Here is a 20447-nt window from a genome sequence, read left to right as displayed (position 1 = left end):
CATGTGGTTCAGGGTAGTGAGCTAGCTAGGGGTCCCGAGGCCCTCAGGTCAGAAATACCCCCCGTTATGCTGCACCTGCCTTTCAGATAAACATATTTGTTTTCCCTTTTTTTCTAATGCGTTTGACATCATTAGTAACAGGAGAGCCCCTCCTGGGGGAACAGTGCATTACCACTTCTTCCCCCCTTTCTCAGAAAGCTCCATCCAGGGGGCCAAGGATGGAGTCCCTCCCTGAAGCAGTGCTGATCAGAATCCTGGCTTCCATACCTGCGGTGGATCTGGTGCTGGCGTGCCGCCTGGTCTGCTGCCAGTGGAAGAACCTGATTGACGGAGCAGCTCTTTGGATCCTGAAGTGTCAGCAGGAAGGCTTCGCTGGAGCTGAGTCAGAGGAGAATGCGGAGAATTGGCAAAACTTCTACTTCTTGAGTAAGAGAAGAAGAAATCTCATCAAGAACCCCTGTGGCGAAGGTGAGAGATGAGCATAACAAGGCCCAAGCCTTCAGAAAACTGGGCACCTCCAGTCTTTAAAAAAGACCTTGGTTGCCATCACGATGCATTTTTTTTTTGCCCCAGAGACAAATCACTTCATGCATGCAGCCAAACCATTTACTGGGCAAGAAGGCCTTCCATCAAAGCAGCCTTTGTGAAGGGCTCTCCATGACATCAGCTTTATGTGACCCCTGCAGGAATGTGAACCATGCTTTGCAGAACTGTACTGGTAGGTGGCACCTGGGCTTCCAGATGGCTTTTTGCCAAAGCTCAACCTAAAAGATAAGCCTTCCCCTGCTCAGGAACTCATTTGCTCTTAGCTCAGCAGGCATTTCATGCTTACTTCCTTGCAGTTTGTTTGTGTCTTGCTTATTCCAACCCATATCACTGAGCTGTGCACACTACAACACTTGCTGTTATTTTATGATCTCTGAACTCTACTTGCCATCTGCAGGATGTTTAGATAGCAGTAGCCTCATAACCCAAGCCTCATAACCCAAGCAGCAACACAATACATTTCACACCTCATAGACCGAAGCACAACACAGACCATCAACACAATGTTTTTGTTTTTCTTATTTAAAAGGAAGTGATTTTTCTGCAAGCTCTTCTCTCAGGCTAAGAGGAGAACAACAGTATAAGGCCCTGCAGCTTCTTGCTGTACAAGCATTTAACTATGTGCTAAAAGCTTTGAGAACACCACCAGGGAGAATAGAAAATGAGGGATTTAATATGAGTTATTTTTCAACAAAAAGAATGAAACAAAGGAAAAAAAAATAATCAGGGAATCAGCAGTTCTCCCCAGGTATTTCTATAATAAGACACAGAAGCACTGAGGTGGAACACCGAAACCATTTCACTACTCTTTCTTAAAGTAGACCCACAAAGACACAACCATTTCAGTGGGGAATGCTGACGTTTGTTACCATTCAACCTAAATAAAGTGTTGCTTTTTGCCATGCCTCCACTTAAAACATCTCATTGTGTGATCCACATACAGACTTGGACGGCAGTGTGTCTGTTCCAAGCTGCAGAGGGGTCCCTATGGGAGATGACTGGGCTGTCCAGGCCCACAAATTATGACCAAACATTCTTTCTTCCATTTGCAGAAGAACTGCAGCACTGGGGAGAGGTAGAGAATGGAGGTGATGGCTGGAAAATTGAAGAGCTCCCTGGGGACTTTGGAAAAGAATTCCCTAGTGAAGATGTGCATAAATACTTTGTTACATCTTATGAGTAAGGCTGCTCATTTCTCTTAATCAGGAGAGAGGATAATTTTGTTTTCTCCAGCCTCAGAGAGCTGGTGGTATCCATTACCCTCTTATGTTTCAGGTGGTGTCGAAAGTCTCAGGTCATCGACCTTAGAGCTGAGGGCTACTGGGAAGAGCTGATGGATACAACCCAGCCAAAAGTTGTGGTGAAAGACTGGTAAGTAGCAAGGATGCCCTATAAGTCCAGCAGAAGGCCTAGAGAGAGCAGGAATGGTGTACACCAGGCTTGGAGCTGTAGCTCTCTCACTGCGTCGCCTTTGGTGTCATTCTAGATGTGAGACAGGGCTTGATCTTGACTCAAAGAACCGCTGGTAGTCTCCCCAGTCATCACCCAAGCTGTTGGTGCATATGGCAGCCATCTAAAGCTCTTCTGGTGAATGAGGGCAGGCAGTGGGTTGGAGTAAAAGTGTTCATCCAGGCAAGGCTGCTGCTTGGGGCTCCCTGCAGGTACGCGGGACGCAGCGATGCCGGCTGCCTCTATGAGCTGTGTGTGAAACTGCTGTCAGAGAACGAGGACGTGTTGGCCGAGTACAAGACTGAGACCATTGCCATCCCAGAGGACAACGACGCCAGCTGGACTGAGGTGAGTGACAGCTGTGGTTTCATGCAGGTGACACTCAACCTGCACAAACCAGGAATGTTTTCAAGCAGACAGAAGCAGGAGGGGTTATTCTGGAGGAAGAGAAGGTTCTATCATGGGTTGTGATTGAACACAGGGGTTATACAGCAAGCCTTACATAAAACTTGGAAGCTTGCTGAGACATCACTACAAGTCTGTGGGTCTACAGGAGAGACCCCTCTGGAAGCATTTGATGGCTTCTGAACAGACTGGGGTCAAAGCTCCTTCCAGTAACTTCTTTCTCACTGTAACTGTCCTCATTGCTACCCAAGCTGGTAGGTTGGATGGGGCAGGTGGAGCTGAAGGCCCAGTGAAGGTAAGGAGTGGGTTCACGGTAGCTTGACACTATTTTGTCTCTCTCAACCTCTAGATCTCCTACACCTTTTCTGACTATGGTCCTGGGGTCCGCTTTGTCCGCTTTGAGCACGGAGGCCAGGACACACTGTTCTGGAAAGGATGGTATGGTGTACGTGTTACCAACAGCAGCGTGACAGTGGAACCATAGTCAAGCTGAACATGGGCCTGCTTGCCAGAGCTGACTTCCCTCAGGCCATCCCATGAGCTCTGGATGGATTCTGCATGGTGCTGCTTCTGGGCTGTAGAGCATACGGCTCAGGTATGAATGTGCTTGGCAGAGACCACCATCCTTCTCTCCTTAAGGGTACTATGCAAAGAATAGCAACAGACTTATGAAACCACCTTACGCTCAGTCTCACCCTTTGCACTGGTGTTCTCTATCACATGAGATCACCTAGCTCTGGAAAGGTATCACCCCAGCTGCCAACCCCCTGCCCCCAGCCCCACGTGCCATTGCCTGCCTTACCTGAGCGTGGCTGCCAAGCAGTGCTCTGGATCTCCATTTCAGTTTTGGGTGATGATAATGCCAAGCAATGGGGATTGGATCCCTTTGTCCTACAGTGCTCTCAACATCCACTTGTAGGGGGAAGTGGTGGGAGCTGAATTCACTACGGTATCATTGTGGTCATTGGTTGATGGTTGGACTTGATGATCTTAGAGGTCTTTTCCAACTTTAATGATTCTACGGTTCTCCGTGGGGATTCATTTGGCTCCTAAAAAGCAGCTGAGGATAATTGCTGGGAGAGAGACAAGGGCTTAGGGAAACAGAAGCAAATTGAGGAAGGGGCTCAGGAGCACAAATAACGCATCTACCTGTATGCCTCCTGGCCTCTGCGTGCTTCATGCCAAACTAGTACTGCTCTTTGCAGGCAGGAGATCCATGCAATATTCTTCACACAGAAACCTGTCATTACCTCCATTTGATCTCAGTCCTTCCTGCCCACTACGTCTGCAGAAAGTACTCATGTGCCTTTGCTGCAGATGCTTACTAAGACAGCACTTTGTATGTATGCCCACCAGTGCCTCTTGCTGTCACTCAGGGCGGTGAGCCACCATCCTGAACAGAGATATCTAAGCTTACCTGAGCCAAGCCTGTCCCCTGCTGCCTTGGGCACAGCTTTCCAAACCCCAGCCAAGCCAGAGTATGGGCAAACATAATAAAAGGAGCTGTATGTGGATCTTTGCTTGTGTGCTGAGTATTATTTCTTGTGCTGAAGCAGTGGAGAACAGCAGCAGGCAGAGATATACTAAAAAGGTCATGGGAGTTCATGAAAGGCATGGAGAAGGTCCAGGAAGGCTCCTACAACACCCAGCTCTGACCCACAGGTATCTGCAAGTATAGCTCTGCTGTGAGCTCCGCTGTTCTGCACCAGAAGAGACCAGAACCAGTCAGCTCTTTCCATTACCTTGCACACAGTCACACAATGACAGCACAGCTTTATTCAGCACAGTGTTTAGTGCAGCTGACCCCATTTCTAAGTTAATATTCAGCTCACTGCCAGAGCCCTGCCCCAAGGTCCTGGCATGTCCCCAAGGATCAGAGCAGCGAGGGGATCAATATACCAGGTTTGGATGCAATTGTTAAATTGAATCTTTCCTAAGCCATCGTGTGTTATAGTCAGGATAAAGCCCAGGATTAAGCTTTCAGCTCCTGTGTCCCTTGTAAATACAGGGTAGGGCTACAGTCCCCACTTTAGGCTTATCTAGGCTGAACCACTCAATGCACACAGCTCCCTTACAAGAAATGCAGCTGTCAGGGTCTTTCCTTCCCCTGATGTTCACACTGATTGCTAGAGGCAGCCTGGCTGTCCTGACCTTCCCACTCAGTTTCAAGAGATGCTTCCCAAGACACTCCATGTCTTGCAGTTTCATTAAAGAAAACGGCTCTGCTGCAGAATCTGCAGAGCTGCCACTGACTCCTTGCACTCAGTGCTAGAGCTACAAGGCAAGTAAGGAAAGTGGCTGCCTGTGTACTTGGAAAATAATCTCACTTGCTCGATCCATTGCAAATATTTTACTCCTAATGCCTTTTGGTCAAACACATGAAGTGTGAATGCACTGAAATCTGCACTGCATTCATCCATCCCACTCAGCTTCTGTCCAAGGCTGAACAGAGCACAGGAGCTGAATGGCCTCTCACGCATCACAGACTTCATGGGAATGAAGACCGTGCAGCTTCATAGGACTAAAGAAAGTAAGTACAGCTGTGACAAAACAGCTCAGCTGCATTAATGCCTTCTGCCACTAAAGGACTCTATCACATGTAGCTTCAGTGACCAAGGGAAGGTTTCTAAAGCTGTCTGTTTTGCTGACCCTGGCTACTACACAGTAGATTTTGGGAATAGTGGTGAACAATACAGACATGCAATATACCATACAAGAAAAAAAGATATTTCTACAGAAATAATTCACAGATACTTTATCATCCAAGTATTCAGAAAGCTGAAGAAGAAAAAAAGAAAGGAAAACACACAGAAAGCTCTCCGTCCACTGCTGAACACAGGAACCAAAGCTCAGAGCTTTTGGCAGCCAAGATGAATGAACACATCTCCAACCCTGGCTGCTTTACTGTTCAGAGGCACAAAGAGAAACCTCAGTCACAGCACTGCACACAGGCCTTCCTGCTGTCAGCATCTCACATCCTGGCTAGCCTGCTGCACCTTGTTCTCAGTCATTTTCTATCCCACAAAGCCCACCACAGCCAGTCCTGGCTGTAAATACCATTATACTTAAAAATGGTGGCTGTTTTGTTCCTCCAAAATAGCTTCTGCAGTTGGTGTCTTGCAGAGGAACAGAAAAGAGCAAGACAGGGCCCTGGCAAGGAAGCACTAACATACATCTCTTGTCAAGTCTAATTGAATTTTTCTATAAGAAGCATCTATTATTACCCACCTGGGGAGGCTGTGGACAGATGGAGGAGTGTGCTCCCCCACCAGGCATTCAAAATTGTTTGAAGATGAGGGGAGGAGGAGAAAAACAACTCCCTGTTGCTTGCAGCCCAGCTGTTCTAGCCAGTTTAAAAGGGAGGATAATTTAGGAGATTGATTCCCCCTAAATCAAATACTTTGTAGAGGCTGGGAATGGCCCTTCCTGAAAGCCATGATAGTGGAGTACAGAGCTTTTGCCCTGAAGCTGCGGCAGAGCTGAGCACAACCCCAAATAGGATGGGAGGCCAGCAGCCTTGTATTTGGCCCACAAGGCTGTCAGGAGTAGAGATGTTCCAAATAACCAGCTAACACTGAGCTGGTGAACAAACATCCCCACAGCTCACATCTCTTCCTGCAGCCCAGATACAGCCATAGGGTGAGAGGGAACGGCCTCAAGTTGCACCAGGGGAGGTTCAGGTTCAATTTTAGGAAAAACTTCTCTGAAGGAGAGGCTGGGCACTGGAAGAGGCTGCCCAGAGACGTGCTGGGGTCACCATTACAGGAGGCATGTAGGTGTGGTACTTAGGAATGCAGTTTACTGGGCAGGACAGGCAGCAGCTGGACAGTTGGACTGGACAGTCTTAGAGGTCTTTTCCAACCTTAATGATTCCATGACTCCCACTCCTTGCTGCCTCCCAACAAGCAGGTACCCTGGGGAGGAAGAGGTGAGCAACTCCTCCATCCATCCAGCTGGTTTGTCGCCATGTCCTTGGGGCACTGCCCAGCCTGCTCAATGTCCCTGTTAGGAAAAAAAAGGGCTTCATGATGCTTTCCCACTGGAAAGGTGCGAATAAGAGAGAGAACATCCATAACGAATTCAACTGGGAAAAGCCCTGTGGCAGCTGGAAAGCATCACTGCTACACTGAACAGCTGCACAAGAGCTGAGCTCTGTGCACAGCAGCCTGGAAGGAAAACATACTCAGATAAACCAAAACAGCTTAAGAGAACATACATAGTTAATGTTGCTGTGCAAAGGGGGGAGATGGCAAAGGATCATAAAATAAAGCAAGCACACAAGCAGAGCCATGGTGACAGCAGAGGGCACTCGGGCTGCAGGCAGAGAGCTGGGAGCCAGCCTGACCTCAGGTGCTGCTGGCTGCTGCTCTGCAAGCAGGAGATATTCAGAATCACTGCAAGTGTTTGGCTCTGCCTTGTACTCACTGTACCCATTTCTAATCACTACACTGCACCTCTTCTTGTCTCAGCAGCGGAATGAGCTGCGGGACTGTCTGCATCCCCATCTACACTGTGCCCAGGCACTCTGATACCTTCCTTGCATGCAAAGTTCAACAGCTCTCCCCCGGAAGATGGGAGTCCCAGCTGTATTACACGTGCCCTTGGCTAACCTCCCTTGCAGGCACTTAGAGCAACTCACCTGGAGCTGCCACCAGTGCAAACCCATTAACTGCAGTGCAATCAGCATTCCCAGAAGGACAGAGAAACCACGATAAAGATGTAAGTGTGCTCACTGGACTGATCAACGGTGGGGAACACATCTCTTGCCACTCTGATCCTGCCAGATGGACCACTTTTACAAGGGCAGTGAACCATCCCTGCAGACACCCAAGGTCAGACAGGATGGGCCTCTGAGCACTGATGGAGCTGTGGGTGTCTGCTCACTGCAGGGGGGCTGGCCCTGATGACCCTTAAAGGCCCCTTCCAACCCAAATGATTCTGTAGTTCTGGCTAATGGGACGGGTTTACGAGCACTCAGGTATGTGCACCGAAACACATCCACAGGTGTAGGCAAACACACAGGCAGATGTACATCCACAGCCATGCAGAACTTCAGAACCCAGCAATCTGGCCTCCCTGTGCTGCCAGGAACAGGCTGCCCTCAGACAGTGACCATCACAGAGAACTGGCACAGCCTCTCACCTGCTGTTTAACCCATCTTTGACCTCAAGGACCACACAGCACTTCCCTTTGGCTTCCCATAGGTCTTCTCCAGGCGTACACCACAGGTTGCTGTTGCATAAGATTTAGGAGACAAGAGCTGAAAGCATCAGCTCTGAGCTCACCACCCTGCAGAAAGCAGCTCGTGCTCCTAAGCGTGAAGCTGCTTTTCTGAGGAAGAGGGATGGTGTCAGAGCTCTGCTACTTGCAATCCGTCCAAAAGGTCCTGGAGTCAAGTGTAGCCGTTTCCACCTCGCCACCCACTGTGCAGCTCCTTCCGTTGCTATTGACACGTGAAGCATTGCAAAACAAAGCAGATAAAATCCTGATCCAGATATGAGAAACGACTTTGCATTTTTTTGTAAATTAAACCTAATCTTGTGTTGACTCTGCTATACAAGGAGAAATAATGAAGCAGATTAAGACGAGATCTTGTTCACTCTAGCTGAACAAAAGCCAATTAATTGCCAGTAGGATTATTGTGAATTCTCTCTCGTCTTACACAAACACAATCAGATACAGTCTAGGTGCTGCTGGAGCAGCCCTGCTTATTGGAGCGATAACTCTGCCTGGACAGAGGAATACACAAAGGCTCAGTTAAACCACACAGGATTCTGCCTTGCTGTTTTCCCCAGTGACTCTTGCCAACTTGCAAAGGATGGAGATGCATTAAAAACGAACAGCCACAAATGGCCTTCCCACACACAAACCCACAACATGCAGCCTTGCCTACTCCAATTCCTCTTCTCCCGGCTACAGGAGAGCCTTCCCCTTACCTGTACATCACTGGACTGAATCATCTAGCCCTTTCCCAGAGCTTTTCAGCTACGATAGCTTTCCTCTTTCTGCAAATCCTTTCTTAGACTTTCAATGTGTCAAAATGTTTCATTTCCATTAGCCAAGCCAAATTCTCTCAGCAGAGCCTCCTTCCATGTGCCATGACAACCAGCAGGGACATCGTTCCTGCCTGCTCCCATCTGGCCTGTTCCCAATATGAAACCAATCTGGAGATGTGGCACTGAAGGACATGGGTTAGTGGGCATGGTGTTGATGGCTGGACTGAGTGAACTTGAAGGTCTATTCCAGCCTTAATGATTCTATGAGCAGAGACTGGCAGGGGTTGGAGCTGGATGGTCTTCGAGGTCCCTTCCAACTCAAGTCATTCTTGGACCACAAAAACAGTTGGAAGGGAGAAGCAAATCCTAGTCCAAGTTGGGACAAGTTGGGTAGGAGCAGACCATACCAGCACTCCTGTAAAGGGGGAATGGCAGTGCTCAACTTGGAGCTCAGCTCACCACCACCCATCCCCACCAGTCCGTGGCAATAAGGAGGAGTTCCCCCCATCCTGCCAGGGGGGGAACCCGTAACAACAAGAAATAAAAGCCACGGGGTGAATCTGTGGATGATTTACTTGGAGAAGATATTTCTTATTTTCATACCAAGTTAAAAAAAAATAATAAAAAAATAAAATTAAACTCTGTCAAAGCCTGCAGCAATGGCACTGACAGACAAAAATGACTTACAGAAAAAAATGCACAGGGAAAGCGATTTTCTTTGCCTGCATTGCCAGGGGAATTAAATCTTGTTTTTTTTCCCCGTCACCACCAAGTGGAATAATCCAATATATTAAAGCTAATGTGCTTCTTGTATTTATTGCTGTGTATTTGACCTAACAGAGTTTTATTTCTACATTAAGAATAAAACCATTCTGGAAGGCAAGCTGCAAAGCTCTAGATCAATTACTACCTTCTCCAACAGCTGAAAAATGAGTTATTTCTTGTAAAAGGAAAAAAGTAGAAAATAATAATAAAAATAAAAAACCTCCTCTCCCTTGTGCAATGAGTTCTGCACTGCAGATCTGGTGGAGTTAGGTAATACTGAGTTTGGTTTCTAAGTAACATTAAAAAAAATAAATAAACCCATGAAACAGCAGCAGGGCCATGGTGTGCGCTCCATCCTGCGCAGCGCAGAGCTGCAGACAGCCCTCAGTGAGGAGCAGGGCTCTGCAGCACGCACAGCTCCAGCCCAGTGCTTGCCCTAGGGGACCGTGTCCAATTCAAGCATGTCCAGCAGTAACAGGATGTGTAATAACTGTACAAAGCAGCTCTTGTTGGTAAACAAACAAAACCGCAGGCACAAAGCCAAGAAACTGTGCTGAAGTGTGAGAACAGCCGGTGGAAGCTGACAGTGGGAGGGGGAATACCTCGCATCCACAACCACAGCAAGAAACAGGAGAGCACTCCTCCTAGCATGCAAGCTTTGCACAAAGCTCTCATTTACACCAGGCCCAGGGTGCTGTCCTGCCCTGGAGGACCTCAGAGCAGTAAAATCATAGAGCCATCAAGGTTGGAAAAGACCTCTAAGATCATCCAGTCCAACCCAACCCACTGTGCCCACTGCCCACCTCCCTCAGTGCCACATCTCCACACTGAACACCTCCCGGGACCCTGACCCCATCACTCCCTGTGCAGCTGCCAGCACATCACTGCTCTGAGAAGAAATCCCCCCTAATACCCAACCTGCACCTCCCCCGGCACAACTTGAGGCCATTCCCTCTCATCCTATCACTCAAACAGAAGTAACTTGGAATTCTTATATATGCATGAGTTAGAGTTACATTTAACTTCAACCTTCAGCTCAAGTGCAATCAGTAAATCTGAGCAAACAGTCTTTTAACAGCTTCTTGGAAGGTTTTTCTGTTTGTTTGTTTCGCTTGCTTCTGGCTTTTCATTTTTTTTTGAAGCCTCAAATAACTGCTTCCAACATTCTGCCCTAACTGTCACTTGGGAATTTTTTTAATTATTGATCAGGACAAGAGCTCTCCCTTCATGCATACTCCATCTAATCCTTTCATTTACTGTGCTTTTTGCCTGCATGCAAAATGAATGACATTTCATTTCCAAGCTCCATCAGCATCAAGTCTACTTCCCTCGGTAACAGCACCCCACTGGCGTCAGATGGAAACCCACACAAGGGGTAGTTACATCCAGCAGCCTGAAAAACAGTCAGTAAGAAACCCAGGGGATCTGGAGGGTGTAGTGCTGAATATTTAGCACCCCTAGACCAAGAGTTGTTGCCTGGCTGCAACAATCTGCTCTCAGTCTTCTCCCTTACCTTACCTTACCCTCATCAGCAATGCTACCACCTTCTCCTGCACATACATGAGCAGCAGCTGCCTTCAGAGACCTTTTGAACTGCCTGAATAATTTAATCACACCTATTTTCCTCTCTCCCACACTGCAGACTGGCCAGACAGCTGACCTGCGTCTCCAGAGATCATTACAGCTAACTAAAATGCAGAAGTGCTGCTGTTTTCCTAATGACTTGCATACTATGACCCCAGCCAAGTTTTTCTAGGCTGCTTGCAAATCCTTTTCTTTACTTTCTTATTTCGTAAACCTAATGAGCTTGGTAGGACAAAGTGGGAATAGCAGAAGTGGGAGCAATTCCTGTCTGGATGAACTTTGGACTGTGACTTCAACTGTATGTAGAATCACTACAGTTGGAAAAGACCTCTAAGATCATCAAGTCCAACCACCAACCCACCACCACTGTGCCCACTCACAGAACCATAGAATCGTTAAGGTTAGAAAAGACCTCTAAGATCACCATGTCCAACTATGAAACTGCAGCCACCATGCCAACTCACAGAACCATTAACGTTGGAAAAGACCTCTAAGATCAAGTCCAGCCATCAACCCATGACCAACATGCTCACCTGCAGAGTCATTAAGTTTGGAGAAGACTTCTAAGATCACTAAGCCCAACCACTGACCCATCCCCACCATTCCCACTCAACCACGTCCTGCTTCATTTAATTCACTTAATTCCTCTGGCTTTTCAAGTCTTCAGCAGGTTTTCTTGGCATCTGGAGCCCTGCTGAGCCGCATGCCTTACAAAAAGGCAGGCAGGTCTTGGTCAGCCAGAGCAAATAAAAGCAGACATGGAAAAACAGCCAGAGCAAACCAGTAGAATCCCATATAAAGACCCATGGTCTCTGCCTACTGTGTCCTTGAGAGCAAGCCTCCCTCCTGGATCTTACCTTCAGTTCTGCTCATCACTCCCACAGCCAGCAGGTTCCCACAGAAACTTGTCTTCATCAACATGCACAGCAGCAGCTGCCTGGCTCATCTGCAGGGAGCAAGGAGTCTGATGCTGGCCTCAGATATCACACTGCCTAATTAACTACTTGACACTATCACAGTCCCTCCTAGAAACAGACCCAGAGACATTACCCTACATGTATCTGGAAATCACTAGATAAGGGTGAATAGTGCCTCTGGAAAGCAGTGAGTGCCCCATGAATGCAATACCTAGAGCTTGTAATGTATGCATTTGTCCAAGGGGCAAGGGCTGAGGGAAACAAACAAAACAAAACAACAAAAAACAATGAGAAGGGAACCCAGCGTGCCTCCTGCAGTACAAGCATGCATGTGAATCGAAAATCATTAAGGCTGGAAAAGACCACTAAGATCATCTAGTCCAACTGTCAACCCCAGAATGCCATCATCTGTGAGGCTGTACGTAGAGATACGTTTCTGACCTGCTCACCCCAGGACAAACAGGACGTGCTGGCACAGACCGACCTCCATCAGACACCATGATCCAAAGGCAAAAAATGCAAATCGTACTCTGGTGAGCAAGGAATGACATTCCTGCCCAGCACAGATCCACAGCCTTGACCAGGAAAATTCAGTGATATTAACACCACTACCCTTAGTTACCCTTAGTTGCTCTTAGGCAACCTCAAGAGACCCAGTCCCAGGCCATCAATCAGCCTCCAGTTCTTCTATTGGACTCCATCCCAGTTTCTTTACCTTTGTTAGGAATTAATTCCAGCAGCTTCATTATAAAGAATAAATAGCAGAAGCACATGGCAAAGAACTCCTCAAAGATCCAAGACGAGAAACTTCTGCTCCTTAAGAGATCCCAGGAGTAAAAGGTGTAATTCTTCAGAAGAAATCATTGAATAATGAACTGGAAGTGCCTTCCCCAGTGCTAGAGCAGAGGAGTTCAGTGAATAACCCACAGCTGCTAAGGCAAAAAAAATCAACAGTAATGCTCTCCTGTCTCCTGGGCTCTCTTTCCAAGACCAGCACAGCTGAGCTCAGAGGTTCTCTCCCAGGAAAGAAAACTCCAGAGCATCCCAAACACCTCTGTGCTCCTGGGTTTGGTGTTGCTTTGCACAGCCTCCCTGCATGACTCTTTAACACACTGCTTCATTTTCAAGGTCTCATGTGCCCACTTACAGACCTTGAGACAGCTCTACTGCCTGATCCTGTCTAGATGAAGCACCGGTGGAATAAATCTGAAGAATGCTCATGGAGAGCAGCAAGGGAACGAGGGCAGATGGCTGGCTGCTGACATTCCCCACCATGTGCCATCTCCTCTCTCCAGCCAGGTCATTTCAGTGAGCTCCCACCCCATCAGATGCGCCCTGGAAGGACATCAGGGATGCAGTGTTCTATTTGGCTGAGCCACATCACTCTGGGGTTCATTTCTAATGAATAGCAAAGCACTGTCCTCTATAGCCCCTTTCATTCCCACAGCTCAGAATACTTTAAGCTTCCAAATGAGCATAAATGAGGTAATTAAACAGCAATGTTCCTCTGAAGTAAGAGAAAGGTATTAAGAGATCCCCTCAGACCCCACTGAAATGCATCTTCTAGATGGGATTAGAAAATGAGATAAAGCAGAAATACAAATGCTGTTTGCTTCTGAGGCCCTCTGTAAGATTTGACCCAGTCAGATCAATGCTCTGGACACAGAACAGTTCATCGTTCTCTGCTTTTTCCTAGAATGACTGCAGGCAAACACAGCTCATCCTTAAGCACAAATCAGAGCACCGAAATCCAGAACAGCCAGCAGGCAACTGGGATCTCCTGTAGAACCCCAGTAGGGTCAGACCAGCCCTTGTGCCAAGGAGGGCATCAGGCTCTCAATGCAAATGATTGACTACACAAAGCAGCTTCCATAGGGAAGGGGGGAAATAAATTCTTCCCTGATCCCCCCTCCAGAGCTCAGCTTATCCCTCAAGCATGAGATTCAATTACCCTTATCATTATTGTAGCTTGCCTCGCTAGAAATGTTATTAGCGGTGATGAAATTATCCAGCCCTGTTTTACACTGGAGAGAAACAGAAGAGACTCCTCCTGCCAGCTGCTGGGAAGCAGACACCCCCCTTGGCAGAAGAATAAATGGCTCCAAGTCTCACAGCAGCTCCCAGAAAGGAGTGCCCGGGGCAGCGGCCTTCACTTACACAATGTTTTGCAGCATCACTCACTGGTTGAGGACCAGTTACCATAAGCACTCACATGGGCTGAGCTGTCCTAAGCTACACCCTCAAGCGAGCTACAACTCTGCGACAACACAGCAGCCAATGCCAGCTATTGGCACAGCAATTCCCAGCCCTGTCTCCTTTCTGTGCTATCACCCAAGCGGGATTTTCCCAAATGGTAATACTTGAGATAAGCTTCCTTGGACAGCATCACAAATGATTCTTGGTGGAAGGGACAGCTGTGAAGGTGAATGCAGCTGTGCATGGGCAGATCTGTCGGCCACCTGAGGGGCATCCCAGGCACAAATCTATGCTGAGGGATTTAACTTCCTATCTCTTCAGTCGCTGGCTTCCCTTTGCACACACAGCATCCTCTGGGGCTTCCCCTTCTCCAGCCAGCTCCAATCCCGTCTCATCTCCTCCTCCCTTTGGAGCAAGATTTGAATTCATCACCATTTTTAAGAAAGCACTTAAAGAACAGAGCAGAACTGATAGCTAAATTAAACCTGCTGAGAGCGCCTGTTTAATTGAAAACGCCATCTGTAATTTAAATGTCAGAGCTGGGATGGTTATTAAAACCCTCCTTGATTACTGCGCCTCATTTCACAGTTTCAAAACAGACAAGAAAAAGCTGCAAATGGGCCATGTAACCCAGCACCACCAAGCAATTAATAAACCTCCTCCTTGCCTCTGCACCAGCCTCCCAGACACACAGCACTGGGACAGGCCAGCAGGTCCTGCTTCTCCTGGAGACAACCAGCAAAGCCAGAGCAAGCAGCCAGAGCATCTCCTCCAGGCCCAGCTGCAGCTGTGTGTCCCCCTCCTTCACCAGGGCGAATGGGAGAGGAGGTGGCTGGTGGAGCAGAAGGAAAAGGAGCGAAAATACATCCATGTAAGTGTCAGAGGGGGAGGATGAGAGGGAAAAAAAAAAAAAAAAAAAAAAAAAAAAAAAGACCCTTATCCTCCTGATCCCAGGCAGGTTCCTACCAACTTCAATACAGGAGGGAAGAGAACAAATCAGCATCTGCTGAAGAAGCAGCACCAGAGGCAGGTTTGCATTAAACAAGCACCATCCATCATTCTAAGACCACAGTTAATAAACCACGGGCTTCAGCAAATTACAGCAAGAGCACGCAGGGCACCACGAGCGTGTGCTGCAAATCATCTCCCCTTCTCTGGGGGCAGGGCAGCAGGCAGCATCCCTTGCTGCTGACCCCTCGCAGCAGAACTGGCTTTGGAGATGCTCAGATTCACACACAAACACGTTTGTGCCACCCTTGGGTACAAGAGCATCCCTCACCTCACTGCCTGCTATCCATGCAGGGGCTGCCCCAGAGCCAGCAGGGCATCAGTCTGCCAAACAAACCCCACTTTTCAGTACTATGGGCACTGTGTACAGTGGAGAAGACTATTAAATTAATCAGGGCTGCAGTGGAGACACTGGGAGCGCAACCGATTAGCCATTAATGGCTGCTGCGAGATTTGGATGCTTTAATGAGTACCGGGCAACAGCACATTGCCAGCTGCCTCTGTCCATTGCCTCTACTTGCTCACTTTCCATTAGATTTAGCCTTCATGGCAGAGTGGAGGTGGTGGCTGGGGGGAAATCCATCACTCCTCCAATACAAGGAGCAGAAAGAGCACAGGGAGGAGGCAACAGCAGAGAGCTGTGCCCAACCGGAATTCCTGACACAGCCATCCCAGCATGGCAGCAGAGGTCAGCAGTGCATGAAGGCAGGTGATGATGTTTTGCATGCAATCTTCCCCAACCCAAATCTTGACCTTCCTCGTTGTTTTTTACTTCCTTAGCACCGTGATGCAAAGAACATAAGAAATAGTTGGAAAATTAGACAATGCATCAAGAGATGAACTGGGGCAAGGGGTAATTAATACTGCCCCACAGCTAACTCTATCAAGTTCACTGTAATTAGATGCTAAAGCACTTTGCTTTACATTAAAAAAAATGAAAAGAAAAAGAAAAGGGGAGCTAATGGCTTCATACTACTGAAAGCAAGCCCACATTAAAAAAAAAAAAAAGAAAAAAAAAAAAAGCAGCAATAAAAACCATAACAAACAACAACAATTAATGAAACATTTCAACAACATCTTCAGGCTATAATGTTAGAAATGACAAATTCTAAAGATAAACTTAACAGAGTGCTATAAAGGGAGAGGAAGAAGGATCTTCTGGCACTCATTGCCAGGAGCTGCTCTTGTCCACCATGATGTGCCCATCACTGGTGACAAAGTCCAACCTCTTTGCAGCCTCTCCAGCAACACAAGCAATCCTCCAGGATGGTCAGCACACCAGAGCACACAGACACAGCTTCCCAAAAAAGCCATGGCTGAACTGTCTCACATTGGCAGAGCCCACATTTAGCATCCCAAACACACGGTCCTGCAATTGCTTACAACACAAGTGCTCAAGGTTTGGAAAGACACTCAGAAGTCATTTATCTGCGTCACAGCTCAGCGCAGGAATCCTTGAGAGCCTCAGTAAGAACTGCAGACACGACCAACCTTGCTCAGAACAGAGCACCCACAGACACGTGCTTTATTATTCAGGACATGAAGGGTTGTCATGAAGAGGAGGTACGTTCCCCACTGCTTATTCTGCCTAGCTCACTCAGTTGTACACGGATTTGGTGAGAGCAGGGTTCACACGAGCACAGTCTGATCTATAGAAGGGCAAAGTTAGGCTGAGAGTTCCTTGCATTTCGTGCTCCAGCATCACCAGGTTTGTTGCAAATGGCACCAAAGCAGAGAGGCAGCTCAGAGGACAAAGGCACAGCGTTCACCTGCACTCACTGGGCTGAGGAAGCAACAATATGGAGGTGGAGGAGTCACCATTCCTGGGGCTGCACTGAAGCACACGGTGTAGTGGGCACGGTGGGGATGGGTGACTTGGTGATCTGAGTGGTCTTTTCCAACCTTAATGATTCTGCTCCTGCTGCCTTCTGGAGAACACTGGTGTCGAAATGAGGGGAGCAATATCAGTAATTAATGCATCTGCAGGAGCATAGACATAGGAGAAAATTAGTTTTTCCCTTTTTCTATGGATTCCTTTACACGTTGTTTACAAAACATATTCTGCTGTGGGTAGAAAAGCCCATTCCTTTGGGACAGGCAGATTCTGGAGAGTTGTAGCCATTGAATCCTGGGTTTGCTTCCACACCAGCCATTCCAGGCAACATTAAATTAGGATACTAAAACGCCAGCCTGTCTCCTTTCTAAGAAGTAATGGCACACAATGAAAACAGAATGGATTCTATTAATTAGGGAAACATCTGAATTTCTATTCCGACCCTAACTTGGCTCAGAGCTCTCACAGCTGTTAACACTGAATACTTCCCCCCTGCCCCACACACAGTAATCTGGAGAAACTGTATTCTTCTCTCCAGCAGAAGGAGGGTTTTAGAGGCAAGTTGGATTTTGAGCATGATTTTGAGTGGCCTGGCATCAATCCAATTAAGCACTTACAGCCCTGATTAACTGTAATCAAAAGGTATGTCCCAGAGACATACTCTAGAGCAACTTTAAGATACATCATTCATGTCTGCCAGTAGGATAAATGTGAACTGGATACTCAAAACACTAGGAAATGCTACCTTCCAGGTTCTGCAGTCTGAAAGCACAAAGACAAACCAGAATGGATTGACTGCAACCAGCTCAGCCCCTTCAAAACGCCTTTATTCCCTATTCTGTAGTGAAATTAGAAGTGCAAAAGTGGTTAAATCTTACCAGAGCAGAAAACAGACCAGATTACAGAAATTTCAGATTCAGCCAAGCAATTTTTTCCGTCAGTAAATGAGCTTTTTGGTTTTGTGTTTAGAAGATGCACTCCCCAGAGTTTGATCTGTATGCCAGAAGGGTGTCGGTACGCTTTTGATGAAGAAACATCCAGTAACTGATCTGTGCATTGCATATCGTTAAATCACATTTATTACTACTTTTGAGAAAAACCAACCTACTTGAGGAACAGCCCTCTAATCATCCCAAAGCGCACCCTGAGGATGTTTTCATTCTGCACCTGAGCATCTATTTACATGATGAATCCGTGGCACCTCACCGAGTGAAGGATGGTGCATTTTTAAGAACACTTATAAATATGTATTCACCTGATAGACTGGAAGAACTAATCTAGGTTTGAAAAGATCCACAATTATGAACTTACAGCCTCTTCCCTAATTGTCTCTAAGGGGTGGGGTAGGGATAAAAAAAAAAAAAAAAGCAAGCATCTGGAGCTACAGAAAGTCTGTACGTGTATCAGAGGTGTTCCTGCTTCTGACAGAGCAGCTCAGGTTTTAAAAGAACGAAGAAAGAGTAATGCTGGAAACAGGTTGGCAGGGAGGCGCTCTTGCACAGACACAAACAAAACAAGGTTCCAGGTCTCTTCCCTTCCTCTCTCTCCCCAGCATCTCTGAGCAATGGCATCTTTGCTTAGAAAAGAGCCCAACAAAACCGCAGCCCAGTTCTTCGGAGGAGCAAACCACATAATTAGCACAGCATTTCTGTAACACCAGGTCTTCTCTCTCTAATTTGCTTTAATTAGAGATTTTGCTGCCGGCAGGGGATAGCAGATTGACAGTCCTAGAGCAAGAAAAAAATGAAAGTCAATCACACAAAGCACTGCAGGCTTCTCCCCATATCCAAAGGTGGAGGGGAGATTTGGGCTTACCATTAGCTCTGCATCTCCAAGGGGATTTCCAGTTCTAGCTTTAAGACTTTCCTGTACTCACAGGACTCCAGAAACTTGGTCTCTTAAAGAAAAGATGAAGTATTCAATAATTTGGAGAGTTCAACACTGAGAAGATAAGAGACCTCCCTGTTGGTAGAAGGCCCTAGGATGCCCACAGCCAAACACGTAATAGTCAGCAACTTCCAGGATCGCTTAATGCTCTTCAAAGAGTTGACAAACTCCTCTGCTACTTGAGCATCCCTCACAGTTCCCCCTGCCCTGTTTCTCACTCTGGTGGCATGTTGCAGCAGAAGGCCTCATTATAAGAAGCTCTACGTTTGTTTCGAATCATGGAATCCTTAAGGTTGGAAAAGGCCATTCAGATCATCCACTCCAACTCCAATCCATCCCCACCATGCCCACTAACCATCTCCACATTCTTTAAAACCCTTGGGGATGATGATCCCACCACCTTCATGGGCAACCTGTTCACAGTGCCTCACTGCTCTTTCTGAGGAGTTCTCCCTAATATCAAAGCTGAACCCTTCCTGGCTCAGCTGAAAGCCAGTGCCTCTCATCCCATCATTCAGATCACCTTCAAGAGTTGTCTACCCAAGACTAAAGTCAACCTAACCCTACTAACAACTATTAAACTCATTACAACAGGCGTTTGGTTCAACAGTTCCACCAGCTAGAGGAGATCATTGTCACTCTGCTCACAGAGGCACAGACTCCTGCTTCATCCCAAGCCTCTCTGGAGCCTCTCCAAACACAGACAAAGCAGGTGAGTGCAGGTGGAAAGCTGCAGTTTTATGGCGTGACCATGAAAAAGGGACTCACAATGTCACATCAGGAGCTGCCACACCATTTCCTCTCCCATTCTCCTTTTTGGAGTGCATCTACCTTTTCCTTCTGAAATGCAGCAGTCAGGATGTGGGGAACACCCAGGTTCTGCTGCATCTGGTACCTCCTGGCATGCTCCACAATAGCTGCTGCAGTGAGACCACTGCCCTGCACCAGAGAGCTGGGCTCTTAGGACCAAGAACTTTGAAATATCTCCAGAAATTACATTACCTTTCCTTTTGATTTGTGCTTTATGTTTGTTTACTTCCATCTAGCCCAGATTTTCATCCCTTCCAGATCTCCCTGAGATGCTCAAGTTTCTAATTAACCGGAAAGTCTTTTTATTCCTTACAACTCTCCAGTTATGAATAATGATACCAGCTCATAAATGAAAATTGTCTTTCTATTTAAATTTTGTAATTTTGGGAGGGTAAATTGAGAGGGGGGGGAGGGAGGGGGAAGGGGGGAAAGCAAGCATGAAGCAGTGGCCCTTGGGTCATTTGCAACTTATTAATTTCAAGCAGAGCTCTTAGCTCACTTATTAACATTGAGTACACTACAGTAAAATTTAATGGCTAGGATATTAATTACCTTGCAGGCTTTCATATCTACACAATGGTTTATTTTTGTGTTATAAAGCAGTAGTAACAGGGGTATCATTCACCAATCTCAGGAGATCCTACGTCACTCAGCCCTGGTTCCTCCCTGCCAGACAGGAGATGCTCTGAGCCCTCATTCTGGCACTGCACCATGGCACAGGTCTGTGCCCATCCCAGGACACAAGCTGTGCACTGGCAGGGAGCTCCAGGACACACAGCCACTGCTGTGCCTTCTACTCCCATCAGCTCAGCCCCAGAGGGGCACGAGGTGCTTATATGAGTGCACACTGACAGCCACAGGAGCAGCTGCAGAGCAATTTCCAATGCCAGCGTACTTTGGGTGTTATACACTCCCATCAATTTTAACATAATTCATAAGACACATAAACGGGCCTTTCGCCCACACTTAGAGGAGCCACCTGTCTCTGTCCCACATGCCATTGACTCATTAAGCTCAAATCACACGGCTGTCTATGCAAAATGCAGGTCA

General features: G+C 47.2%; 1 protein-coding gene across 1 annotated transcript; it reads left to right on the top strand.

The window, feature by feature from the left end:
* Positions 1-218: 218 nt before the first annotated feature.
* Positions 219-2884, top strand: LOC306954546 (F-box only protein 2-like; the record flags this gene model as incomplete). The annotated part of the gene is made up of 5 exons (XM_079545647.1): positions 219-468; positions 1599-1725; positions 1822-1917; positions 2208-2343; positions 2750-2884. 5 exons carry the CDS (start codon positions 219-221, stop codon positions 2882-2884), a joined length of 744 nt encoding a protein of 247 aa, XP_079401773.1.
* Positions 2885-20447: the final 17563 nt, after the last annotated feature.

This window comes from Tetrao urogallus (genome assembly GCF_951394365.1).
Source record: "Tetrao urogallus genome assembly, chromosome: 21".
NCBI classification, from domain to species: domain Eukaryota; kingdom Metazoa; phylum Chordata; class Aves; order Galliformes; family Phasianidae; genus Tetrao; species Tetrao urogallus.
This window is presented reverse-complemented; position numbering and strand designations above follow the sequence as displayed.